The sequence below is a fragment of the Mercurialis annua genome, linkage group LG5 (assembly GCF_937616625.2).
Source record: "Mercurialis annua linkage group LG5, ddMerAnnu1.2, whole genome shotgun sequence".
Taxonomy (NCBI): domain Eukaryota; kingdom Viridiplantae; phylum Streptophyta; class Magnoliopsida; order Malpighiales; family Euphorbiaceae; genus Mercurialis; species Mercurialis annua.
The window spans coordinates 7,375,005-7,402,569 of NC_065574.1; the positions used below are offsets into that span (position 1 = coordinate 7,375,005).

General features: G+C 34.8%; 3 protein-coding genes across 5 annotated transcripts; 1 reads left to right on the top strand and 2 right to left on the bottom strand.

Annotated features, from left to right (window-relative positions):
- The first annotated feature begins 9,636 nt into the window (after positions 1-9,636).
- LOC126682463 (ATPase 9, plasma membrane-type) lies at positions 9,637-15,904 on the top strand. Its single transcript, XM_050378169.2, has 13 exons — positions 9,637-9,844; positions 10,031-10,150; positions 10,248-10,346; positions 10,676-10,813; positions 11,659-12,300; positions 12,391-12,510; positions 12,976-13,098; positions 13,200-13,304; positions 13,385-14,209; positions 14,542-14,715; positions 14,983-15,165; positions 15,262-15,425; positions 15,559-15,904. The coding sequence occupies exons 1-13, from the start codon at positions 9,779-9,781 to the stop codon at positions 15,653-15,655; spliced, it is 2,856 nt and encodes a 951-aa protein (XP_050234126.1). The 5' UTR covers positions 9,637-9,778; the 3' UTR covers positions 15,656-15,904.
- A 771-nt stretch (positions 15,905-16,675) lies between these two features.
- On the bottom strand, positions 16,676-17,979 carry LOC126680100 (ribonuclease 3-like protein 1). Of its 3 annotated transcripts, none has more exons than XM_050375146.2 (4): positions 17,703-17,979; positions 17,416-17,626; positions 17,220-17,334; positions 16,676-17,042 (listed from the first exon to the last, which is right to left on the bottom strand). In XM_050375146.2, the coding sequence occupies exons 1-4, from the start codon at positions 17,805-17,807 to the stop codon at positions 16,835-16,837; spliced, it is 639 nt and encodes a 212-aa protein (XP_050231103.1). In that variant the 5' UTR covers positions 17,808-17,979; the 3' UTR covers positions 16,676-16,834. The 3 variants fall into 3 exon arrangements, with proteins under 3 accessions (XP_050231103.1, XP_050231104.1, XP_055961795.1); XM_050375147.2 differs by having other exon boundaries at positions 17,434-17,626; positions 17,703-17,973; XM_056105820.1 differs by having other exon boundaries at positions 16,676-17,018; positions 17,434-17,626; positions 17,703-17,966.
- Positions 17,980-23,429: 5,450 nt separating this feature from the next.
- LOC126683441 (probable receptor-like protein kinase At1g80640) lies at positions 23,430-26,974 on the bottom strand. Its single transcript, XM_050379339.2, has 10 exons — positions 26,532-26,974; positions 25,903-26,082; positions 25,548-25,795; positions 25,172-25,304; positions 25,010-25,073; positions 24,788-24,884; positions 24,595-24,694; positions 24,017-24,135; positions 23,831-23,924; positions 23,430-23,748 (listed from the first exon to the last, which is right to left on the bottom strand). Exons 1-10 carry the CDS (start codon positions 26,638-26,640, stop codon positions 23,606-23,608), a joined length of 1,287 nt encoding a protein of 428 aa, XP_050235296.1. The 5' UTR covers positions 26,641-26,974; the 3' UTR covers positions 23,430-23,605.
- Positions 26,975-27,565: the final 591 nt, after the last annotated feature.

Genomic DNA, 27,565 nt, shown 5'->3' on the forward strand with positions numbered 1-27,565 from the left:
CGGCTCCATTATACTTATAGTAGGATTCGGTATCCATCATTAGCCCCCCCGCAAGTGAGCTGAAGTAGTTTGGCATTTATGCCTTAGTGGATTTTAGCTCTTTTGGAGCTGAGTTCTTTTATACGGGCGAGTCGTTTTGTATTCCGGGCGAGTCGTTTCATATGTTTGTGGGCGGCGTTTCATCTTTAGTAAGATTCTGCGTTGCCACGTGTTGTCTATCCGTAGACGGTTATGACTGGATGAAGGACAAGTGTCTTCGTGCGCTATTAGTTAGTCCTTATTTGTAATTATGGGATCTCGTCTTTTCAGTTTCTTTGGTTTAGGCTATATAATTGTTTATTTTCTTCAATTATTCTTTCTTCTTCAACTTTTGCTTTCTCTGCAACTGCTTAAACTTTCGATTTCTTCAAGCTTTCTGTGAGTTTTCTTCTTCTGCTGTCAAGATTCCTCGTTTTCAAGTTGCTCCTTATCTTTCTTTTGATCCTGCGTATTTGCTTGCGAGGTATTGTACCTTTTCTCTAATTTAATTTCTTGGTAGTTTTTCAGTTTCCATTTTATTCCTTCTGTTCTTCGTCTTGTTCTTCGTCTTGTTCTTCTTCTTTTCCCATCTTTTGATCTTTTAGAGTTTTAATTTTATCATCATTCCGTGTTTCCCCCCCATTTTTAAAAATTTTAAAATGTCAGAAGTAACTGAGGGGGCGAAGGGTGCTCGTGACGAGCTAGAATATACCCGGAGCTCCTTGTCAAGAGAGCAGATACTCGGTTATGCCGAGGATTTTAGCTTCCCCGAGTCGTATGTTATTCTGAGGCCGGAAAAATCGTATCGGGCGAATCATAGCACCGATTCGCCTTCCAAGATAGTAATTTTTCATGAACAGCTTTTAGCGGGTCTAAGGTTTCCCTTAGAGTCTTTAATCGTAGAGGTCTGTCATAATTTAGGTGTTCCTTTGGGTCAACTGCATCCGAACGCGATTCGCCTTCTTTGTTCTTTTATGGAATCGTGTAGGGTTCGGATGCAGGAGCCTTCGCTTGCTCTTTTTAATTATTTTTATGTTTTCTCCCGCCGAAAGGGTGAGGAATTTATTTTTGCTGGTGGTCGACCGAATCGGTCTCTTTTTAGTCTTCCTTCTTCTTTGAAGGGCTGGACCCCTAAGTTTTTCTTGGTTCAGCACTCTTCTTTTTCCTCTTTTTCGCGGAGTTTTACTTCTAGTAAGGTTTCGCTTACTAATGTACCTGATCTGGATGATGGGGAGAAGGACTTCGCCCTGTCTTTGTTGTCGGATTGTCGTTTTGACAAGCCCAAGTACAGCGTTCTTTTAGAACAGTATTTAAGTCGCCGTGAAATACTTTTGGCGGGTCTTCCTTTAGAAGGTATTTTTCTAATCTTTTGTTGTTATGTTTTGTTTTGTAGGATGTCGACTTCTCTTGAACATTTGCTTGATAATTTTCATGTCGATATGACTGTAGATATGGGCGAGGTGACTAGCGGCGTTCCTAATCCCTCTACAACTGCTGTGCCGAATCCGACGCCTGATTCGGTGAATCCGGATCTTGATCCTGCTTCCGGAGATCAAGTTCCTGCTGCGACTTCCGAGTCGCCTCTGCTTCCTTCGAAGGAGTCAGGTCCTTCTCTGAAGGGGTTGCCTACCGGCGGTCAGAAGCGTCCTGCTGAGGACCAGGCTGGAGCTTCTGCCAAGCGTTCCAAGAAGAAGAAATCTTCTGGGGTGTCTTTCGAGGAGGCACCTCGGTTTGCGGCTTGGGCGGACGCGCAGGATCCGCCTCGACTTTCAAACGTCGCCATTCTCCATGCTTGCATGGAGAATATTATGATAAAAGAGGACATTGAGTCCATTGATCGCGAACATGGCGATAATTTGGCTGAGTTCGCCTGTCTCGGCGGTTTTTCGGTATGCTTTTTTCTCTGTTGTTTTATATTATGATTTGCTTCTCTTTTGTTTCTTATTTGTTGCTTTCTTTCTCAGGTGGTCCAGTCCATCGCTGTTTTGGAGCGCCGCCGAAGGGATGCGGTGGATCAACTGAAGAAGATTCAGAAGGATTCCGAATCCTGGCTCTCCGAGAGACAGAAGATGGAGGATGAGGCTGGCGAGGCGACTGGTCTGATCCAGCAGCTGAGGTCTTCCGTATCTGCCAAGACTCGGGAGATTTCCGCTTTAGAGGCTCGGGTTCGAACTTTGTCCGAGGAAGTCGAGTCTCTACAGTCTTCTTCAGGTGCTCTCACTAAGGAGAGGGATGATCTGAAGAAAGAAGAGGAGCGTCTCCGCCGGCGATTGGGTGACTCTGGGAGCTTTTATTCCCAAGTCATGACTCAGTACCGGTTGGCGATCGGGGCAAAGCTGCGGGAGCAGAATCCAGGCGTCGATCTTTCTGGAGTCAATCAGTTGGATCCTGCTTCTTTGGCGAAGGAGGTGAAGGTGAAGCTTGATAAGCAGAAGCAAGATGCTCTGAAGAAGGCTTAGTTTTTATTTTCTCCTTGTATTTTTTGCGTTTTAGTATTTTTTGCTTTCGCCTTTTTTTGTATTGGATCGTGGGCGGATCCTTTGTAATTTTTCTTCTGTTAATATAATGATCTTTTGACCATTGCCTTTCTTTATTTGTAGAGTTAATCTAAACTCGTTTGTTATTTTGAGAAGTTAATCTAAACTTCTGCTGGTGTAATTTATTTGTAGGTCCGAATGGATCCTTTTATTTATTTGACTCGGACGAGTCTAAATTATTTTTTAACTAAGATTCAAACGACTCTTGTTAAGTTGTATGTATTAGGTCTCGAGCGAGCCTATAAGATTTGTTTCGCCAAATCGCCTTTTATTTCAAAAATGGAAATAAGTACAAGCCATGAATTTATTGATAATACTTTCTCAGGTGTTCTACATTCCAATATCTGGGTACCATGGACCCAGTTATTGTCTTTAGTCAGTAGCTTCTTCTATGATGAAGGGGCCTTCCCAATTAGCTTGCATTTTCTTTACTCCTGCGTTTCCTCTGCCAACTTCCGCGTTTCGTAAGACCAGATCGCCTCTTTGAAATTCTCTAAAATTCATTCTTTTGTTGTGGTATTTTGCGGCTTGCTTCTTGTATGTAGCGGCTCGGGCTGCCGCTTCATCCCTTCTCTCCTCTAGTAGGTCTAGACATAGTCTTGTTCTAGCCTCATTGGTTTCTTCTTCTAGATAGTTTACTCTGATACTGGGTATACCAATTTCTACTGGAATTACTGCTTCAGTGCCGTAGGCGAGCCTGAAAGGTGTTTCGCCAGTTCCTTTTCTAGGAGTTGTTCTGTATGCCCATAGGACGCTGTATAATTCTTCTGCCCAGTTCTCCTTATACTGAGAAAGTCTCTTTTTTATTCCTTGTGCTATGGTTCGGTTGGTGACTTCTGTCATTCCGTTTGTCTGAGGGTGCGCCACCGAAGTAAATTTCAAATTGATCATTAGTCCTTTGCAAAATGCCTTGAACCGCTTGCAATTGAATTGTTTGCCGTTGTCTGCTATTACAGTGTGGGGTATGCCGAATCGGCATATTACTTCGTTTTTGAAGAATTCCTCTACTTTGGCTGCGGTGATGGTTGCGACAGGCGCTACCTCTACCCATTTTGTGAAGTGCTCTATTGCGACGATTAGGAATTTTACTTGATGTTTTCCCGTTTCGAACGGTCCAACTATGTCAATCCCCCAAGTGGCGAACGGCCATGGGCTTTCCATTGATCCTTGAGGCACTGCTGGTACACGACTGATGTTGTCGTGTCTTTGGCATTTATCACATTTCTTGACTAATGCTTTTGCGTCTTCTTTGATGGTCGGCCAGTAGTATCCCTGGAGTATTGTTTTTCTTGCTATGGTGACTGCTCCTTCGTGCGCGCCGCATATTCCTTCGTGGATTTCCTTTAAGATGGATTCTCCCGTCTGAGGCGAGACGCACCTAGACCATGGATGAGTTAATGAGGTTCGGTAAAGAACTCCGTTGTGAAAAGAGTAGTTGGCAGATTTTCTGATGATGCGAATGGATTCGACTTTGTCTGTTGGTAACTCGCTGTGGTCTAGATATTTGATTAGTGGAGTCATCCAGGAGTCGGCCTCCTCGATTGCCATGACTTCTGTTTTTCTGGTGCTTGGTGATTCGAGAATTTCCTTTAGCTGCATTTTAGTGAATAGTTCTCCAAGTTCTGACGCTGATTTGGCGATGGCGTCGGCTTCGATGTTTTCCTCTCTCGGGATTTGAATGATTTCCCATTGTCCTCCTTGTGACTCCAGCTGTTGGAGCTGTGTTTTGACTTGACTCGGGTATTCGATCATCCCTGCTTCTTTGGCTTGATATTCTCCCTTGACCTGATTTACCACCAGCTGGGAGTCGCTATAGATTTTTAGGATTTCCGTTCTTATTTCTAATGCGAGGCCGAGGCCTGCAATTAGGGCTTCATACTCAGCTACATTGTTGCTGGCGGCGAATTGGATGTTTACTCCATATTCGATCTTGATTTTTTCGGGTCCTTTGAGGATGGCTCCTGCTCCAGCTCCTTTTTCGTTCGATGCTTCATCTACGTGGAGTTCCCATACCAAGGCTGGTTTGGGTTGGCCAGTCTCGGTTGGAGTTATTTCTGCTACGAAGTCCGCCAAAGCTTGTGCTTTCAGAGTTGGGCGAGGTTCGTATCTTATGTCGTGTTCGCTGAGTTGGATGGACCAGTGGACTAATCTTCCGGAGGTTTCTGGTCGTTGGATCGCCTTTCGCAATGGTTGATTTGTCCTTACCACAACGCTGTGACTTTGGAAGTAGTATCTCAGCTTTTTAGCTGTGGTCAGTACGGCAAGTGCCATTTTTTCGATCTCGGGGTATCGTGTCTCCGCGCCCTTCAGGACTCGACTAATGTAGTAGATTGGCTTCATCTCGTTATCTTCTTCCCTTACCAGCACTGTCCCGATGGTCTCGTGCGTGGTGCTGATGTATAGGTATAGCGTCTCCCCTTTCAGCGGTCTGCTTAGCAATGGAGGGGTGACGAGGAACTTCTTTATTTCTTCAAAGGCGTTCTCGCAGTCTTCATTCCATTCAAATTTTTGTGTTCCTTTGAGGGCTTTGAAGAAAGGCAAGCATCTTTTTGCTGAGCAAGACATGAATCTACCGAGTGCTGTGATTCGCCCGTTGAGTTTTTGAACTTCATTTATGCTTCTTGGTGCCTTCATGTCCATAATTGCTTTGATCTTCTCGGGGTTCGCCTCTATTCCTCTTTGAGATATCATGAATCCCAAGAATTTCCCGCCTTGTACGCCGAACGTGCATTTGTCGGGGTTCAGCTTCATTCCAAACTTATTCAGTATGTTGAATGTTTCTTCCAGATCTTTTGCATGGGTCTCTTCCTTCTCGCTCTTGATGATTAGGTCGTCTACGTACACCTGGACTCGCTTTCCTATCTCGTCTTTGAACATGAAATTCATAAGTCTTTGGTATGTTGCTCCAGCATTTTTCAAGCCGAAAGGCATTGCCGTGTAGCAGTAAGTTCCTCCCTCCGTGATGAATGAAGTTTTTTCCTGGTCTTGCTCCTTCATCTGGATTTGGTGGTAGCCTTGAGCTGCGTCGGCTAGGCTATACATCGCGTGTCCAGCAGTAGAGTCCACGAGTTGATCGATATCTGGGAGAGGGTAGCTATCTTTAGGACACGCTTTGTTTAGATCGGTGTAATCCACACACATTCTATTTTTTCCGTTGGCTTTCTTTACGATCACTACGTTAGCTACCCATTCGGGGTAGTGGACTTCTCGTATGAATCCTGCTTTCTCCAGTTTTTCTACTTCTTCAGCGATTATTTTCTGTTTTTCTTCCGAGAATTTCCTTTTCTTTTGCTTCACTGGGTTCGCCGCTTCTGCTACATTTAGATCATGAGTAATGACTTGGGGGTCTATTCCGACTATTTCTGATGCGTTAGCAGCGAAGGTTTTGACGTTGTTTTTCAGCATGGCCGTGATTTCGCTTTCGATCTTCGGGTTCATGTTTGCGCCGAGATTTACTCTTTTCTCCCCGTCGAGTTGGAGTTTCTTTGTTTCGCCTTCTGGTGCTGTTTCTTTTTCTTCGATGTCGTGATTAAGGATTTCTTCTATTGCCATTGCTTCGCCTGATTCTTTTATTGCTTGCTCGTAGCACTTTTTCGCCTCGGCTCGGTTTCCTTGTATCGTGATAATTCCTTGTTTCGTCGGTATCTTCATGGTTAGTGCCTTTATGCTTGTTACGGCAGCTGAGTCGTGGAGGAATGGTCTCCCCAGTATTGCGTTGTATGGCAGGTCGATTTCTACGACGCTAAACCGTGTAGGTAATTCCTCGCTTTTCCTTGTCCTTCCTAGCTTGACGTCGAGAGTAGTTGTTCCGTTGGGCTTAATCGGCAAGCCCCCAAATCCTACCACAGGCGTGGCATTTCTCTTTAGTTCCGCTAGGTCTCCTCCTAGGCTTTCGTAGGCCTTTTTTGTTATTAGGTTTATTGCGCTTCCTTCATCGATCAGGATTCTCTCAACGTTCCAATGTTCGATGATCATGGCCACTACTAGAGCTTCGTTGTGCTCTTCGGCTATTCTCCCGAAGTCCTCCCCGTCAAAAGTTACTGGAGGAGGAGTTGAGAGTTCTGTTGCTTTTCGTTTTCTTTGTGACGTTTGGTTCTTCAGGTTTACTCTTTCAGAAGTCATCTTCTTCAATGAGATTTGTTTTTGAGTTCAGAAAAGCTCCTTCTTTTGAAGTTTAGTTAAGCTTTTCCCACAGACGGCGCCAATTGATGGAGTCTGCCTTCTGAACCGGTGAGTGAACCTGCAAAACAGGGTAGAAGCTAACCGGACGGTGGTTGTCCGATTAACTCTCCGATGCTAAAGTCAGTCTAGAGCTTTGAGCAGCGTTTTGAGTATGTGAATGTAATTGTGATTCTAGGCATACCTCGTGCTCCTTTTATAGTAGTCGAATATACCTAGTAGAGTTGTATTAGGCAGGTGAATCCTACTTTGTAGGGATTCGGCCGTATCGTAGAGATTCTCCTGATTTGTCGGGATCTACCTTAATCTGATAAGAGTCCTATTTAGGAACGTCTTCCTAAATAGTCTTATCTTCCTAAAGTAGAGCTTATCCTTCCATATGTAGTGTTTGTGTCCAAATAGGACAAGACTTCCATATTTAGTCGTTTACCCGAATCCCGGACCTGACGCGCTCTTGGCAGATCATGTGGGATTCGGTCTTCATTAGCGCGTTACCGAATCTTAGAGATTCGGCATCTCCTTCATACCTTTTCGGTCTTCAGGGGGAGTCCGGTGTCGCCTGAGAGTGGATCTCCTGCAACTCGGCTCCATTATACTTATAGTAGGATTCGGTATCCATCAATTACCGATGTATCATCTATATCTTGCAATACACTATAAATACATAGCCGATACATCGTAGATACATTATTTATAAAGAATAAATTGAGCTAAAAAGCAAAATTCCGTGCAACATGAAAAAATAAAAGAACGGAGCAAGTATCAAAGATTAATAGAAAGACACATTTTTTAAATACATATATCGAATACATATTAAAAGCAATTATATATATATATATATATATATATATATATATATATATATATATATATATAAAATTTATATATGATAGATACATATATTTTTAATACATAATATATAATATATATATACTTTTTGTAACGTAATTTATGCGTTTTTAAAAATAAAATAAATAAATAAATAAATATATATATGTGTGTGTATATATATATATATATATATATATATATATATATATATATATATATATACACACACACACACACACACATATATATTTATTTATTTATTTATTTTATTTTTAAAAATATGAGAAAATCAATCAGTAACACATTCTATATACATAACAGATACATGTTTAAATTATTAAATATAATTATATATATTACCGATAATTTTTGATAATATATAGCTAATACATAGCTGATACATGTGAAAAAATATAATTAAATATATTATCGATAATTTCCGATACATATTAGATACATATCAAATACATAAATGATATATTTTTTATTTTTTTAAAATGCTGACGCGCGTGTCAGACGCACGTCAGACGCGTTTTTGACTATTTTTAACACGTTTTTGACTTTTTCTCTTGATTTTGAGTGTGTCATGTGTCTCTTATTTAGTGGTTGGGTAGAAAATGTAAAGTTTCTCCTTGTTTTGTCATGAATGTAAATTTTTGATTTGGTGTGTATTTTCGTAAACTCTTATTTAAATAGTAATATTTTTGTGGTTTTCTCTCTCATATATCACTTAAAATAACCATCAAATTAAGATTAAGAAAAACATTATTAGACCTACTATTTGTGACTCGTCCTCCACATATAATAGAATTATTTACAATGCTAATACATTCTTTTATCTTTGAATACTATAATTTTATTTTTGAATTTTTGTTTTTTATATTAAAATATGCATTATTTAAATTTTTAATATTTTATATTAAAACACTTATTATATTAAAACATTCATTATTTTATAAAATAGACAAAATTATACTAAAAGTTTATAAAGCGGATAAAATTGTATAAAACTATGAATTTCAAAGTCGATATGCTATAAATTTAAAGCTGATGAAATTATACTATTTAATTTTATATTTTAAGATAATTCAAAATTATAAAGTCGATAATTATTCATCACACACTTTTTCTAAATTCGTCAATGCGTAATAGAGATGTGTCATATAGGCTGATGTTATTTGAGTCTTTTATAAAATTATTCAATCTTCTCTACAATCAAAATATTTATCAATTACATCAATTTATTTATACTATAATTTATAAAGTATTTTTCATTTAATTCATCTAATATTACTAACCATTTCACTTACATAAAAAATAAATTAGATCAATCTTTTTATAAAGATAAAACTACTAAATATAATAAATTAATTCACTAATCATCAATAAATAAATTTAAACTACTTACGAATATCAGTCAATTAAATTTATCACTTGTTAAATTAATATAAAAATTTAATATATACAGTTTAATATAATTATTTGATAAAGAGAGAATCAAGGAAAGCTACACATTATTTCTATTTTTTTTAAACAATTATTATTACCAATAAAAATAAAAATATTGTTTGTCGTTAAGTTTTTGACGCCTTTTTAGATAAATTATTTATTTATATTCTAATTAATTGGTATAAATCTCTACATTTGTCAGTAAACTACTTCACACCTTTGTAAATTGTAATTTAATTATACTGTAATTATTTATATATTTTTTGTAAGGGTATATAACCTGTATTTTCCATAATTATTAGGTAAACCACAATATCAATAATTTAATTATTAAATAAAATGATAATAACAAATTAAAAAGCCTCAAAATAGAATTAAATCAAATAAAACAAAATCAAAACCCTACTTAAAATCTCAGCCTTCAATTGTTTTTGATGATTCTAATTTTTCTGAACTTTGAATTACTATTTTAATTCACTGATACAGACATGAAATGCAATTATTTTCCTAAATTGTTATAAACCAACTAAAATCCTCAAAATTAGCATACAAATAGTGAGAGAGAGTGAGAATAGGGTCAATATAACAGAAGCAAATACCACATAATATAAACAACAAAATCATTCTATAATTTTTTCTTCTTCATATTCTTCATATTTTTTCATATTCCGTATATGCGAATCTATTTTTTGTTTAAATTAAAACGTAGCATTAAATGATATAAATAGAGAGTTATTTTACGTTCCAACCTTTTCCCATCAACCATGGCCGCTCCACCGGTTTCCGACGATATTACCTTAGAAGGCATAAAAAACGAGGCTGTTGATCTCGTAAGTTTTTCTGTTACGATACATCGACTTTAATTTATAGCTGAATATTTTTCGATAATTGAGGAGAGTAAGCGTTTGTATGAGGAAAAAATATCCACGACCTAACAAACGTTTATATATTTGAACTATAGCTCGTTGGTTAAAGCCGAGATTGATTAATGATTGATTGAAATTGTTGGATTACAGGAAAGAATACCGATAGAAGAAGTGTTTGCGCAACTCAGGTGTACGAGAGAAGGGTTATCGTGCGATGAAGGTCAGAAGAGGTTACGGATTTTTGGCCCTAATAAACTTGAAGAGAAAAAGGTTTATTTTTTTTATTTTTTTTGTTTTTTTGTTTGTTTTTTAATTGTTAATCTGTTTTTTATTTGATTAATAATTGTTGTTTTGGTTTACTTGACAGGAAAGCAAGTTTCTGAAATTTTTAGGGTTTATGTGGAACCCGCTTTCATGGGTTATGGAAATTGCTGCTATTATGGCTATTGCTTTAGCCAATGGAGGGGTAAGTCTATCAATATTTTATGTGTTATTTATATATAAAATTCCAATCTTTGTGATTTAAGTACATTATTTAAAACGTGGCGTCCCCCTATTTCATATTTTCCGAACTTTTCATCCTACAACCTAGTGCCGTTTTAGGCATTTTTCCGTATAAAACAATGTCGTTTTGACCGTTTTGAATGACTAAAATGCATAACATCAACTTATAATAAATATATTATTGTTTATCAATATTTGATTAGCTATAACATAATGCTATGGCTATTATACCAATTATCTAATTTTTATGATATATTTATGTGTTAACAATCATCAAAATGTATTTTACAGGGTAAACCACCAGATTGGCAAGATTTTATTGGTATTGTTGTGTTGCTTTTGATAAACTCAACTATTAGTTTCATTGAAGAGAACAATGCTGGTAATGCTGCTGCTGCTCTCATGGCTGGTCTAGCTCCTAAAACCAAGGTATACATTCATCACTGTGTAATGCATGATCATATGAGGCCTGCAATTTATCTTAAATATTTTAATCAGCCTTACATAATTAATTTTAGGTCTATAGGATTCAAAAATCTAAAACTTTTTTGACTCTTTGGAAATATAATCAAAAATTAGATTTCAATAATTTTAGTCTAATTTTGAGATCGATATTCATAATATAAAAACAAATGCTCAATTGGAATGTGACTATACTACTAATACATTAAAAATTTAATTATAAACAATCATGTATGTAAAATTACAAAAAGAAAGGAAGATTTCAAAAATATGCATAGATAATTTTCTTAATGCATCATTAGAATTAGGCAAAAGGCACTTATCTCACAACTATAACCAATTTGTCAAGTATATCATGATTTTGAGATTTTACCAATTTGATTCATATCTTTCCGAACGTTGTTAAATATATTCATTCTTAGTTTATGGTTGATGTAGCGTGATGTTGTTTATGTCAAGTATGATAAATTTTCTATACGTGGATGAATAATATAGCGCTATACAGCTTTAAACAAGTTGTATGTATATTTAACAAAGTCAAAAATATAATAGAGCAAACTTACAAAATTTTAAAATCATAGTATATTTGACAAACAAGATATAACTGTTTGTAGATAAATGTATTATCCCTTAAAAATAATGAAATTATGTGAACTTTTTGGCTTGGACTAGTAGTAATGATATTAAAAGTTTTGGTTAGATTTTCAAAAAAATTTAAACGCTTTAATTAGTTTATTATTTGTGATGTTATGTTAAAATCATGCATGTGAGGATATAACATGTATGCATGTTTGGACGATGATTATATATAGGTATTGAGAGATGGAACGTGGACTGAACAAGAGGCAGCTATTCTAGTACCAGGTGATGTGATCAGCATTAAACTAGGAGACATTATCCCAGCAGATGCTCGTTTACTTGAAGGAGACCCTTTAAAGATTGACCAGTCTGCTCTCACCGGTGAGTCCTTACCAGTGACCAGGCACCCCGGTCAAGAGGTCTTCTCAGGCTCTACTTGCAAACAAGGTGAACTTGAGGCTGTTGTGATTGCCACTGGTGTGCACACTTTCTTTGGCAAAGCTGCTCATCTTGTCGATAGCACGAACCAAGTTGGCCATTTTCAGAAGGTTCTGACGGCTATTGGAAACTTCTGTATCTGCTCCATTGCTTTGGGAATGGTCATAGAGATCATTGTTATGTACCCCATTCAGCGTCGTAGATACCGTGATGGTATTGATAATCTGCTGGTGCTTCTCATTGGAGGAATTCCTATTGCTATGCCAACAGTTTTATCTGTTACAATGGCTATTGGCTCGCATAGGCTTTCAGAGCAAGGTGCTATTACCAAGAGGATGACGGCTATCGAAGAAATGGCTGGAATGGATGTGTTGTGTAGTGATAAAACTGGAACTCTTACTCTTAATAAACTTACTGTCGATAAGTCGTTGATTGAGGTTGGTTTAACTTGCATTTGACTTTGTGATCTTTGTTGATTTTGATTCAGTAGTTCATTACTAATAAGGTATGTTTGTGTATAATCTCAGGTATTTGTGAAGGATGTGGACAAAGATACTTTGATTTTGTATGGTGCTATGGCTTCCAGGGTTGAGAATCAGGATGCTATTGATGCTTGTATTGTTGGGATGTTAAGTGATCCGAAAGAGGTATGCTTCCATTATTATTTGCTTGATAGTTATCACCTATGTAGCACAAACACGGACACTGGACATGAATACTGCAAAACAATGTTATTTTAAGGTTTTTTTATGTTAAAAATGCAATTTTGTGTCTGAAACGCCAAATTTCTGACACGTTTTCAAAATGAAAATGTTGGTTGAATGAAGTATCTATGTATGCTACTTAGGCTATCACCTTTATTGCATCTGCATGGAAACTTAGTATCAACTTTTCCTTTCTATTTCCAAAAACGTAAATGAAACTCAGAAATGATATATCTATAATCTATTTTTATAAAAGAAATCGTTTTGCTATTTTTATGTTGCTATTTCTCGTTTCAGTTTCCGTGCAACATTAATTTATCTCACAGGCCATAACAAGTATTCAGTCTTTCGAGACCTTTGCCGTGTCTTAATAAACGCTAATCGGACATGGCATTCTTCTGTGTGCAGGCAAGAGCAGACATCACTGAGGTACATTTTCTGCCATTTAACCCAGTGGAGAAGCGCACTGCTATAACATACATAGACTCAGCTGGTAACTGGCATAGAGTCAGCAAAGGAGCACCTGAGCAGGTTTATTTTAAATCGTCTAATGCATTGAGTTCATCAATTTCCTTTTTGGAAAGCATTGCTTTATAATCATTGAACATATTATGTACTCTGCATCTTACTAGATTATTGAACTGTCCAACCTGAGGGAAGATGCAAAAAAGAAAGCTCATGACATCATCGATAAATTCGCTGATCGCGGACTTCGCTCTCTAGCTGTTTGTCGACAGGTTCACTTCTATTCAATTTTCATCAGAATTTTGGTTAATTGATGAATTTAAATCTTGACAGCAATTGCTTACCTTTGCAGACTGTACCAGAGAAAACCAAGGAAAGCCCTGGAAGTCCATGGCAATTCGTAGGTCTCTTGCCTCTTTTCGATCCTCCAAGGCATGACAGTGCTGAGACAATTACCCGTGCCCTCAATCTAGGAGTTAATGTCAAGATGATCACTGGTGATCAGCTTGCTATCGGCAAAGAAACTGGTCGCAGGCTTGGTATGGGAACCAACATGTACCCTTCTTCTGCTCTCCTTGGACAGCACAAGGATGAGTCTATTTCCGCCATCCCTGTCGATGAACTTATTGAAAAGGCGGATGGATTTGCCGGTGTCTTCCCCGAGCACAAATACGAGATTGTCAAGAGGCTTCAAGATAGGAAACACATTTGCGGAATGACAGGAGATGGTGTGAATGATGCTCCAGCATTGAAAAAGGCCGACATTGGAATTGCAGTAGCTGATGCTACAGACGCAGCTCGTGGCGCGTCTGATATAGTCCTGACGGAGCCAGGGTTGAGCGTTATCATTAGTGCTGTCCTGACAAGCAGAGCCATTTTCCAGAGAATGAAGAACTACACTATTTATGCAGTTTCTATAACCATCCGTATTGTGTTGGGATTTATGCTCCTTGCTCTGATATGGAAATTTGATTTCTCTCCTTTTATGGTTCTGATCATTGCTATACTCAATGATGGAACAATTATGACTATTTCAAAAGACAGAGTGAAGCCATCCCCTCTTCCTGATTCATGGAAACTCAACGAGATTTTCGCCACTGGAGTTGTCCTCGGTGCATACCTCGCTATCATGACTGTTGTATTCTTCTGGGCCGCTAACAGTTCTGACTTCTTCTCGGTAAGAAAATATCAGTAGCCCTACTTTTATATGTTTTTACAGATAATTAATATAAGTCCTAAGGTTACATTAACATTAATGTTTTCACCGTTTTCGACATCTTAGATAACCGAAACCTCCTTTGTAAGGGGGTGTCAGTTACGTAAAATTAAAATGCCAGGGAGGAAAAACAGACGGTAATTTTGATTTAACCTTGGGACTGATAGTAATAGTCTCATGTTTTTATGATATTTGGTCTCAAAGTCTTGGAGGATCTGTTCCTTTGCTGCTGTTATGTTCCAGCAGATTTTTTTTTCTATTAGTATTCCTAACCAATGCTTAAAATTTTGCAGGAAAAGTTTGGAGTTAGATCTATTAGAGAGAAACATGATGAGCTTACCGCTGCAATCTACCTCCAAGTGAGCATAGTGAGTCAGGCACTCATCTTTGTCACTAGGTCCCGTAGCTGGTCTTTCGTTGAACGTCCCGGTCTGCTTCTTCTCACCGCCTTTATCATTGCCCAACTGGTGAGTTTGTATATCTACCCTACATCATGGTATTTCTGCGCATTTACGTACAATCTATATTGCATATAAGCTCCTTGAGTCAAATGTTTTGATGTTTCATTTTCATTCCTGCGAACCTTTTAAAACTCTGCATTTACAACCTATTTTAGTGAAAAATGCAGTTTTGCGCGTTTTCTGTTTTGGCATACTTTGTTTCAGCATTTTTGTTTCCGTGCTAAGTAAAATCTGTTTAACAATGTATGCATCTGATTCTGATGTACCGTTTAGATTGCTACGCTTCTTGCTGTGTACGCCAACTGGGCGTTCGCAAAAATTCAAGGCGTTGGATGGGGATGGGCTGGTGTTATTTGGCTCTACAGCATCGTCTTCTACATCCCTCTTGATATTCTTAAGTTCATGATCCGATATGCTTTGAGCGGCAAAGCATGGGACAATCTTGTCCAGAATAAGGTAACGCGTGAATTCATTTTCTCAAGAAAATTAAATTAATTCCTGAAAAAATGGAACACTATCCCTCATTCGGAAACAATTTGCTCTATCTACTAGACTGCTTTCACAAATAAAAAGGATTACGGAAAGGGAGAAAGGGAAGCACAGTGGGCAGCTGCTCAACGTACCCTCCACGGACTGCAGCCTCCTGAAACTGGAGACACTTACCGGGAACTGTCTGAGATTGCTGAGCAAGCCAAGAGGCGCGCAGAAGTTGCAAGGTAATTATAACAAGTCAAGCAATAATTCCGAAACTCTATATTTATAAAATATTCTTATGAAAACTGTCATTTCGTTCCCATTTTAGCATTTCTATTTCCGTGCTACATAGCTTATATACTTGATTGTTAACAGGTTAAGGGAGCTTCATACACTCAAGGGGCATGTGGAGTCAGTGGTGAAACTCAAGGGACTTGACATTGAGACCATTCAACAGCATTATACTGTGTGATTTAGTTACTGCAAATAAAATATTTGCAAGGAAATTTTGAGCCAAAAGACAAGAAAAAAAGTAATTTAGATTTATGAGAACTAACTAGAATGCATTATTTTTTTTTTAATTTGAAATCCTTTGTTTTTTAGTTTGAGGATTTTGTAGGATGCAACAATTCAAGGGTTGGGAATAAAACATGTGAAGATTGATTGTCTTAATTGAACAATCCTTTTGTTGATAAAAAGAAATAATTTCTTTGTCTTTGTATTTTGTATTTTGTTGGTCCATTAGTTCAACTTGATTCTCTATTTCTACTTCTGCTTCTATGTCCCATCAATTTCTTCTTAAACTTTGTATCTTGAAAAGAAAAATCAAAAACAAGAATTGTCATTTCTGGACAAAATTTGATTCACAAAATTCATAGTCAAGAGGTTAATATCAAAATCTAATTGTTAGGGCGTCAAAATGGATTGGTAGATCCTGTTCGTGCTGTGTCAAAACTATTTAGGTCACTCGAGATCAAAACAGCAACTTATTCATTAACCGTATCTATCTAAATGTGTATCAACATGTATAACTCTTTTAAGCTAATGGATCGATTATAAACTATAAAAAGCGAGTCAAACATGAATTAACATATATAATATTTAATTTATTTATTTAAATAAGTTGAATATGAGTCATAGGCTTATCTAACGTATGACACTTGAAGGCTTGGCCCAGTTAGCCAAGCTCTAATGATATGTGTATGAGGTTGAGGGTTCGACCCTCAACACTCACGGGTGCATATTTAAAAAATGTCTAACATTAACTCCTGCTAACCCCGCTAATAATTAGAGTAGGCTATCTTTGACAAAAAAAAAAGAATTTAAATGAATCAAATATAATTATGTAGACATAACTTATAGTATAACATAAACTTATTTTATATAGTAATAACATAACCTTAATTGGATACATATATAGCATTTAGTTAAATAAGTTATATATATAACTAACTAATCTTCATAGTTATAAAAAAAATGGATGGAACGTATATTAACCTGGAAACAACATATTTTAAATTATATCATAAATAAATCAATTCGCCTACAATGCGAACACATTTAACTTAAATTCTAACCCGTTAATTTTTTAAATTAAGTGAATTGCGTTTGAACACATTTAACTTAAATTCTAACCCAGTTTAACACCTTACTAATTGTCACTTAATTTTTTTTTCTTCTTGTTAGTAATAGAATAACCAAGATGGTTCAAATACCATAATGCCCCCTCTGCCGCAAGCTCTGCTGCTGCCTTCTTTCTGGGTTTAGATTCACCATAGCACTCCAAAGCTTTACATTCTGCCCCTTTAATTTCAACTACAACCTTAAATGTGAATCTGTTTGCAAATCTTGGATTAGTCCTGAGCTCAACACAAATCATTATGATTTGTTAATTATCTTTATTTTATTTTCTCTTTTACTTGAATTAAACAGCAAATATCATATTACGAACCGAGGTAATATGATATTTGAAAATTCATATCTATAACTTATTCTTGGAAAAAAAATATTATTTCTCAATTTAATAGCATACTTACCGTCTCAGTATGCCAGTCCCTTCTTCTCTACAGCATTCATATACAGGAGGCTTCCATTTGTTTGCTACACAAATCTCATGTAATTGAGCTTTAGCTGATGCCATTTTTACTCCACCTAAAAACAATTAATCTATTTTAATTTGTTTTAATAGAATCAGGGTAAACAGAGTAAAAAAAATTCACTGATTTTTTATACCCAATTTAACAAAATTACCGGAATCTATACTCTTAACAGAAGTTACAGAACCAACAACATTATCTTCAATTTTATGTTGTTGAAACTGTTCAGCTAATAAATCTGCTTCTGTATCCGCCTCCAGATCAAATTTCAGTATCTTCAATTCTTCTTCAGTTCTTGGCTTAGAAATTTTGGGCACATATTTGGTAGTAGTTTTGTTTTTCTTAACCTAAAAACAAGAACCAAGAAACAGCAAAAAAAATGAAAAAAAGCAAGAATAATTAAGCGAAATCAAGAAAATCTACCTGATAGTAGGGTATGGCGGTGGCCGGAGGAAGATTCTTGAGGTTGATATAGGAGTGTTGCTGCGGCGGCGGTGGCGGATGAAGGTCCAGACATTTGGCATCCATCTATGTTTTCATTTTTTTATTTTCTATGATCTGACTTCAATAGCTTTATTTATTTTTGTTGTTGCAGAACAATTACTGAAGAGTTTAATTATCAAAAAAATTACTGAAGAGTTGAGTAAATAAATGCCTTTATTAACTGTTTTGCTTGTCCAAGAAACGTTTTCCGAAACTACTAACTGCATCCGTTTGTAAAAAGAATCTTTATTCCCATTTGTTCTATTTAGAAAACAACAACAACACGTCCCTCAACTTTTGACATGGGATCATTTAATTCAATTTATATTTTCTTGAGTAACTAACTCCAAATTTTTTTATTTTTGGATCAAATAATCTAATAATATATATTTAAAAAAAAAAAAAAAATTTAGAATAATTATATCGCAATAATTAGCAAAGTATTTAATTACTTTTTACATCCCTCACTTTTAATTTGTATTTTACGCGTTTTAAAAATACAATTATGGGGTTATTGACCCAAAAATGAAGAGTTTTGGGGTTATTTGCTCAAAAAGTATAAATTGGGTTAGATGACCTCGTGTTACATGTTCAGGGGGCGCGTTGACCCTTTATTCGTTCTGTTTAACCTCTCAAACTAAACTATTTGTTCAATTTAACCCTCAACTAAATATTTTTTATGATCATCTAAACTATTTTTTTATCCATTTAACCTCTCACACAATGTATTAATTTTAGAAAAGATATGAATATATTTTTTACATTTAAAATAAAGAGCGATGTATTTTATATATTATTTAAAAATCCATTTAAGAATTAATTACTTTAAAAATCCATTTAAGGATTAATTACTTTAAAAATCATAAATTTTAGCGTGTTTTACAATTTAAACACAAACTTAAAAGATTCGTAATTGATTTGAAGTATAATAAATTTATGTATTTTATAAATATTATTAACCAAAAGAGAGAAACTCTTTTTATCATTGTTATAATGTAAAAAAACATTTGCATGTTCAAGAAGTAATATCATTAAATTATTTGATCAACTTTAAATATTTTTTATTTATTTCTAATTTATGCTGTCGTCAAAAATTTACGAAAATATTATTAAAAAAATACATTTTTAAAAAAATCATATGTCATTGTATATAAATTAATTTATATGCTTTTAACCATTTATTCTAGACATAATATGGTTGAAAATTAGATAGTTGTATTTTTGAGGAGGTCAAACGGGTAAAAATTATAAGTTTAAATGTGCAATAGATAAAAAGAATAGTTAAAGGGTTAAGTAAAATAGTTAAAAGGACTAATGGAACACGAAGTTAGTTCAGAGGTCACAAAGAATAAAATGATAAAATTTAAGTGTTAAATAGAACAAAGAAAATAGTTAAGAGGTCCAGTGGAACAAAAAGTTAATTTAAAGGTCGCATGGAACAAAATGTTAAAGTTTAGGGGTTAAATAATATACTAAGCCAAACATAAAATATATTGTACTCTTTTTTAATACATATTTAGTCATATTAAATACGACATATTTTATTTAGAATTATTCTTTTAGTTCTGGTGAAAGTGTATTTTAGGACAAATGATAAAAGATTAGTTTCTTCAACGATCAAATAGACAATCAACGATTAAACAGGAAGTCCGACAGAGATCGTCAATTATTTTAAAAGATCGCCTACTTCTTTAAAATCAAAGTATTCTTTGAATGTTTTTAAATAAGACGATTGTGTATTGCATTCTGAGCTGCATTTTTTTTAGAAGAAAGAACAACTTTATTAATCAAATAGTTAAATTGTCAGCCACAATAACATGATTTATCTCAGAGGGGATATTTCCCTTCCAATACACATTGTATCTGCTATTCGTGAGAGCTCTTGTAGCAAGCATATGAGCAGCTCTATTAGCTAACCTATTAGCATAATACACATTCATACAATGAGGCATAATACACATTCATACAATGAGGATCAGATAACATACTCTTGCAGTCTTGAACAATAACACTTAGAAGGCACCACACTGTTCTTAAAGAAACCCACCTCCACTTCTCAAAAAGTAATTAAATCTTCCTCTATTGTCAACTTCATTCCATCTCTAATTGCTACTGCTTCACTTGTACTGACTTCCTCTGTATATCCAATAACCAGAGGTCTTCACACTCCCTTGCCAATCATGCACCACTGCTCCAGTACCATTGCAGTTGCTAGTACTATCAAACCCAGTATCAACATTAACTTTATACACATTCCTTCGTGGAGGGATCCATCGTTTGTCTTCTGAGCTGCATTTAATGAAGAAAGAAAATGACTTTAACGAAATTGATTTAGACCAATGAGATGATGCCAAATCACAAGAGATTTAATAAGTATATGTTCTTATCTAGGTTATAACATTATAAGCAAAAAAATTATTACAAGTACAACTCTTTCTATAAATTTTCTAAGTAATTATCCATCAATTTCTTTGTATCAATTGATTGATTGTTTTTGTTAGGTGAAACATTAATTTTACATTTTTAGGTATTAGCATTATAAAGTCATTCATTGAGAGTAGGGGATGAGAATTTGTAAAAACTTCAAAGTTAGGTGTTAAGTTTTTAAAACACCAATTTGTAACTTATGAAAGTTTAGTCGATTTACAAATCTTATTTTTAATTGATTAGTGGATGTAAATTTGATTTTGAATCAAACCACTCTAAAACTGCTTAATCAATTTTCCAAACCCTAATAATACAAGCATTTTAAATATATTTTTCTTGTTTTAAAAGTCATTCTATCTTGGGTATTTATGCGATATTATGCTTGGAGGTGTCAATTATAATTGTGCATGCAGTGGATCAAAAAGTGAGCAGTTGAGCAAAAGGACGAAGAAAAACAAGTAAAATCGATTCTTGTCAATGAATTAATATTTTTTATCATTCTTAAAACCCTTAATTGAGGAAGTGTTTTTCACATGTATTATAGTAGACATATCCTCAAATTCCAAAACATCAAGAATTACATCATGAGTACTAGAAAACAGTAAAACTTTGTCGTTAAAAGGCTGAAATCCATCGCTAAATCAGTTTAGCGACGCACACGTCGTTAATTTAGCGACGATTTTTATAATATGGTGCTAAATCAGCGACGAATTAGGGACGGCTGTATATTGACTAGCGACAGACAAACAAACGGAAATGAGCGAGGATCACCGACGGATTAGCAACACAATATTTTTATTTTTTCTTTAATTTTAAAAAATATTTTTAATTAAATCATAAAATCTATTCATTTTAATTATTATTTAATATCATTTTCAATATTTTCGTATATCATTTTCAAGATTTTCACAAACTTCTCAGTAGGTCACTTATCCTACCATTGCTCCCACCAAAAAATTGTTTGACTGTGAAGTACTCTGTTGCGACCCAAAATCTTGAGCCGAAACCGACGCTAGGAAATAAATGTGGTTGCTCTGAAACCCGTAGCAAGCCTAAAATTACTATATATTTTTTGCTTTTAAATTGAAATGTAATTAAACATTTATTCCTAAATGATGGAAATTTTTTCATTTTGTTAATTTAATATCAAAATAAAAAACCTAAAACTAAATAACTTCTTCTTCTTTTTCACCCGCTGTCACGAGACTCGCCACCACCTAATTGTTCTCGTATGAGAACAAATGGACTGTTCTTAGACAAGTATATATCCTCTGTTCTCGCCTGGAAACAAATATCAGTCCCTCTGTTCTCGACGAGAACAAACGGAGAACAAGATATGTTCTTGCACAATGGTAGTGGATTAGGATGGCCGGCAGTAGATTAGGGTGGCAGGCGGCATATTTAATTTTTAATTAATTTGAGTTAATTATAGTTAGTTAGACTTTCAAATATATTTAATTAGTATTAAATTAGAATTAATGAGAATTAAAATTTATAATTAGGTAATCTCACTCTCTTTTTTGTGTTAGAAGAAAGTTTTTAATGCTAAAGTGCTAATCTACATGTTAATTTGACTATTTTCTTTCGAAAATAATTTATTTAATTTTTTTTGTGCCAAATTGATCTTTTGTGTTTAGGTTCAGCTGATAATTCGGTTTATAAGGAAAAAGTTATTTAAAAAGAATATAACATCACTTTGTTTCACCAAGTATCTATATCTATTTGATACAAATGTAACACATCATAATTTCAAAAAATTGTTATCAGAAAATAATTTTTATTTATGTATAAAAAATGTAGAATTTAAAAAATGAAAATAAAGGATTGAGTTGAGGGGGCAAGTTCATTAAATTCACACAGTTTATTACCAAATGAATAGTGTACATTAAAAAAGTACAATTTTAATTAAATTGATCTACACTATTCATTTTACAGTGTAGATCATGAACTTGATTCCCTCAAGTTCAGGGGATCCTAATCCAAAAATAAAACATTGAGATAAGTAATATTTTTATTAGTTTCTTTACTAGGTCATGAGGATATACTTCTTAATCTACAATTATGCAAAGCCAGAACAACTCTTAAATAAACAAAATCAGAATAAAAATGTACTCCATTATCTATGTATGATACGAAACATTTAATTTTAGAAATTTCACATTCGGAGAATAAAACTATTATTTGAGTTTAAAAACTTTAAGAAATCTCTTTATGTTTTACCGTACTTAAATTGATTCTTCACAGATGCTACGTAAACCTGGTTGCCAATTATCAGAAGGTGTAAATGATCTATTTGGTGAAGAAGAAGATCCTCTTGTAATATTTTCCCTATTCCTTTTAGTCTCTGAAGATCCTTTTTGCTCATTTCTTGATTTATCACCTTTATTATTTGACATAATCTTGATCTTCAACATGCTCATCAAGCATTCTTGATTCGACAAGCACCCTTCGTTCCGATTTGAATCTTTATTCCTCCCCGTATCCTTCGCCTCGTTGTTATTACTCTGAGAATTGGAGTCTGACCCTGATTCAGAGCTTGGAATATTATTATGAAGTGGAGATCGGCGGCCATTCTTGAAAGCTTTTCTTTGAAGTTTTCGGATTGTGGTTACGGGCACAACGTAGAATTTCTGACCTAACTGAAGTACCGTGTCTGGTGCAACCACAGCCCATGGTTGCTGGAACACGTGTGGTTCGGCGACTACGCATTTCGGGTTCCGACGAATGATTTCTGATGCAAGAATTGGTCTGTCGTGCAGCTCTTTGTGGCCTCCTGGATGAACTATCTTGACCACCATGTTTTTTGTGTTTTTAGTGCATAGCCATTTTTTTATGGCCATTGTGTATTCAAGAATTGAAATCCTGACAGTTTGTTATTTTGTAATAATGGGGAGGAATTTTCTGGCAGGTGAAGATGAATGCAAAGATTATATTCTTGTAATCATATGAAGCATATTTTGTATTATTTGATTAGAATTGATAATATCATGGCAAGGTTTTGAACTATAGACAACTAGCAGTATGCATTAGTCAATTTGGTAGCAGAAAACTAAATTGGAAAAATATTTACTTCGGTTTGGTCAGTTGCTGAACCGAACCCATATTTTTGGTTCAGCCCGGTTTTAAATTTTTGGTTTAGTTTTGCACACTTCTGTTGACAATAACTTCCTTCATTTTGCTTAATTGGTATACCAACCGATCCTTTGACCAAATGAACTAAAGAGTTAACTAACAAAATAGTAATAGCAAAGCCTTCAATCGGACAAATAACAGCAGATTCAATTAATTTACAGCTGTGATGACAAGAAACAAAAAATTTCCTGTAACAATTTGCATATGCGAATGAATCTACAAAGGAAACAATCGGGTGAGGAAAAAAACGGCCGTGAAGAAACACGGCGTATCAGCATATTCAATCATTTGTTAGAGGGAATAGGTTCTGTAATTCTTAATGATCCTCCGAGCTCGAGTGGTAAAAGAGGGATCAAAGAATGCAGGACATCTGTTATTAATGGCCTATAACTCGGTTCTTGTTGAACGCATAATACTGCCACTGCAGCTACCTGCTCGAATTCAATCACATTGTTTAGTTTTAAAGTTATAACCACAGCAATAATGATGTTCTCATCCACTAAAGTTACCTACCTGATACAAATGCTTTAAATCCATAGTGTCCTTTATGACAGGGTCCACGATATTCGGAAGCTTTGATCGGTCAGTAAGCTGAGGCATGGCCTACATTTCAAAAATAGGTGTAAATATAAATGCTACACATGCCTGGAATCTTTCATAGTAATTATCAGAGAGATGGCAGATATTATTATTACCCATGTTACTATAGATTGGCATTGGTCGGGTGACATATTTTCCACTGGTTTTCTTCCTATGAGAAGCTCGAGAAGGACGACTCCAAAAGCGTAGACATCGCTTTTGTCAGTTAGTTTACCTGGAAAACGAGAAGGATCAGGCCTCATTTATAAAGCAATAGCATAGTTATTTCTTAAAAATAAAAGAAAGATGAAAAAAGATTAGAAATGAATTTAAGCATCCATAAAGATGAAATAAAATTACGTATGCCTCGTAACCTTTTTAAAACACATGGCATGTGAAATTATGAATTACTAGATTCCAGTAGGACCTCCTACAACTTAGTTTGCAGGAAATTTTTATTCTTTCCCTACACACTGGTTTCGTGCAGCAACATCAACATATAAACATTTTCAATCCTACACTCATGACCGGTTTAGAAATACAAAGACATCTATCGATGAAGAATTAATATTTTGCAATGAAAGTTGAAAGAGTGCGAGTTAAATGAGCAAATATCAAAGATTAAAGAGTAAGCAACAATCTTTTTCCATATCTAACAACTAATTTTTGCAAGCAGTTGAGAATTTCAGCATACCTTCCAAAAGATACTCTGGCGCGACATAACCTAGAGTTCCTGAAAGCTTTATGTTTCTGTTTTCAATCCCAGAAGTTACAGCAAGGCCAAAGTCAGAAAGCTGAAAAGGCAAAAAACTTACTCAATGAGACATTCAACTTAATATTACAGAAGCAAAGATTGCGTGTTTCTTCGGTTTCTGTATAAAATTTACCTTGGCATTGAAGTTAGAATCCAAAAGAATGTTAGATGACTTTAGATCTCTGTGCACGATAGAAGGATTGCAATGCTCGTGAAGGTATTCGAGTCCTCTGGTCAACATGAATACACAGTGAAGGCAACAAAATTAGCAGAGCAAAAAGAATGTTCTCTGGAAAAGAAAAAGTGAAAGCAAAAGAGTAAAGTGTAAACAGAAAAAGCATGTCCTTGGACTTGCCTTGCAACATCAACGGCAATTTTCATTCGGAGATGCCAAGTCAATTTCGCGCCGTGAGTTGGTCCTAAAATTTCCATCAATAACAATACAAACAATATCAATATCAGCAGAAGGATTTGTAAATTTGCAAGTACAATTTGTTTTTGTTATAAGAAAGTGTACCATGCAGTTGACTCTCTAAAGACCCATTTTGCATCATTTCATACACAAGAAACTTGGCTTCATCATGAACACAGTAACCCAACACAGAAATTATGTTCTGATGCTGAATTTTGGTCAGCCACTTCAACTCATTCTGCAATTACAATCAAAGTTGGAAGAAACTCTCAAACTATCAAACAGCAAGCTACATAGTATGGAAACAGAAATACCGAAACGAAAAATAGCAAAAACATATTGGTTATAAAAAATTATTATAAATATAAAGTTTCAGCGTTTCATTCCCGAAAACAGAAATGAAACATAAGACTCGGTAAGTTTTTTTGCCACTTAGATAGCTAGCAAACAACATTCAGAATCAATAAATGTATCACAATACCTCGAATTCTCTTTGAACATCCTGTCCACCCTCCAATTTCTTTACAGCAGCAAGGAGTTTATCGCTGAAACGCGCTTTATAGACGCGTCCACGGCCACCTTCACCCAATAAATTATTTTCCCTAAAACTATTCGTTGCAGCTTCTAACACTTGATACTCCATTACAGCAACGGAGCCCTTCTTAACAACCATTTTTAAGGAATTTAACTTCCCCATAATTGGACTCACAGAATTCCCATTCACAACATCTTCAAATCAAAAAAAGAAAAACTTCAACAAATTAGCATAAACATGATAAACAGAAAAATTATAATCAAGTTAATTATGAAAATCACTTCCAGAAAAGAGAGCTTACCAAAATTTTGTTTGTTTTTAACAGTAGATTTCTTAGTGTTCTTCATCCTCTGGATCCATAAATATGACAGAAACAACAAGATGAATACAAGCAGAGAGGAAGCAACAACTAATGCTATGAGTATTTTCTTGTTTAAATCTTGATGGTGGACTACTTTAACCACTGGAGCCATAGTAATTCCTGAATCACCAAACAATGAGCATGCACAAAATAGCTAAAAAAATCAATAAAAAAGTTAAAAATAAACAACAAACTAAGATTATTTTTTGAAATGACCAAACAAAGAAATGCAGAAGTTTGCATCTTTACAGTAACTGAATTCTCAATGATGAAACCCAACAAAATCATGCACCCATCCATGAAATCAAAAGAACCATGATGAACAAACTAAGATTATATTTTGAAATGACCAAACAAAGAAATGCAGAAGTTTGCATCTTTACAGTAACTGAATTCTCAATGATGAAACCCATCAAAATAATTTAAACCCCATTTTAAGAACATCATCAAAGAACAAAAACCAACGAAATACAGCTCAAATGGTATAAACCCGCAAACTCGTGGGTTCAATTTCTCTCGCGAGCGCTTTTGTTGCGGATTACAAAAGAAGAACAAAAAGAAAAACACACCTGGAGATTGAGCTTCCATTAATAATATTGACCCAGGTCGAGCATTAACTAATACTAATAATAATGGCCAAATCCAAATGGGCAGCAAGAAACCAAGAACAAGATTCATGTCTTGTATCTCTAAAATGAGAAAAAATAAAATCAAAGATTTTGTTTTTGTTGTATTGAATGTTGTTTTGGCTCTTTTCAAAGAATCAAAATATAATTTATTAATATGTTTACAAGAAAAGACAAAATATTTGTGACAGAAATAAAAAAAAGCAGCTTCCTTTTCTTTTTATTAATTTATTATTATCAAAAATATGAACTTGAAATGAACTGTTGTTTGTTTGCTCATCATTTATTCAGTTGAAGTTGAAGTTAATGAGTGTGTTTTTTCTATGAAAGTGGCAAGTGGGCATCAAATCATGTGGCAGTAATTGAATTTTGAATGGTTGGATTTGGTTTCTTTTATTAAATTGTACTATCTCCCATGTTAGTTCAGTTCCTCTTGTGTCTCTGACTCATTTTATGTATTTTTTGTTTACCTAATTAGTAATTAACCATTTTTGTACTAACATGTTTTTCATTCCTTTTCTGTTTTAAGATTTTTTCCCTCCATTTTTTTCTATTCAGAAACATCTTTTCCCTCCTTTTATTATTCAACATTGTTGATATATTTTTTCTTTTTATCATTGATGCGGAAGAAATTGAACATACGGACTTAGCAGCGTTTATATCATTTTAACTATAGTCCATTGGTATCTGAAGATATAATTATTGCAACAAAACTAAGTATTGTCATATTTGGATATTTATCTATTTTAAATTAGGGTGTGACCAAATTTAAATAATTAGAATTTTGATCTTTTTTTTTACTTTATTTGATTATAAATCATTTATGTGTTTGTAATAATTTAAATTTGAGCTTAATTTAAATCGAGTTGGAGATATAGCTATGAGGTTCATTATATTCACAAATTATCAGTCTTGTAAAAAGATGGAATTTATAAATCAAGTAACGAGATTTTAATTATATGAGATTTTCAATTGTT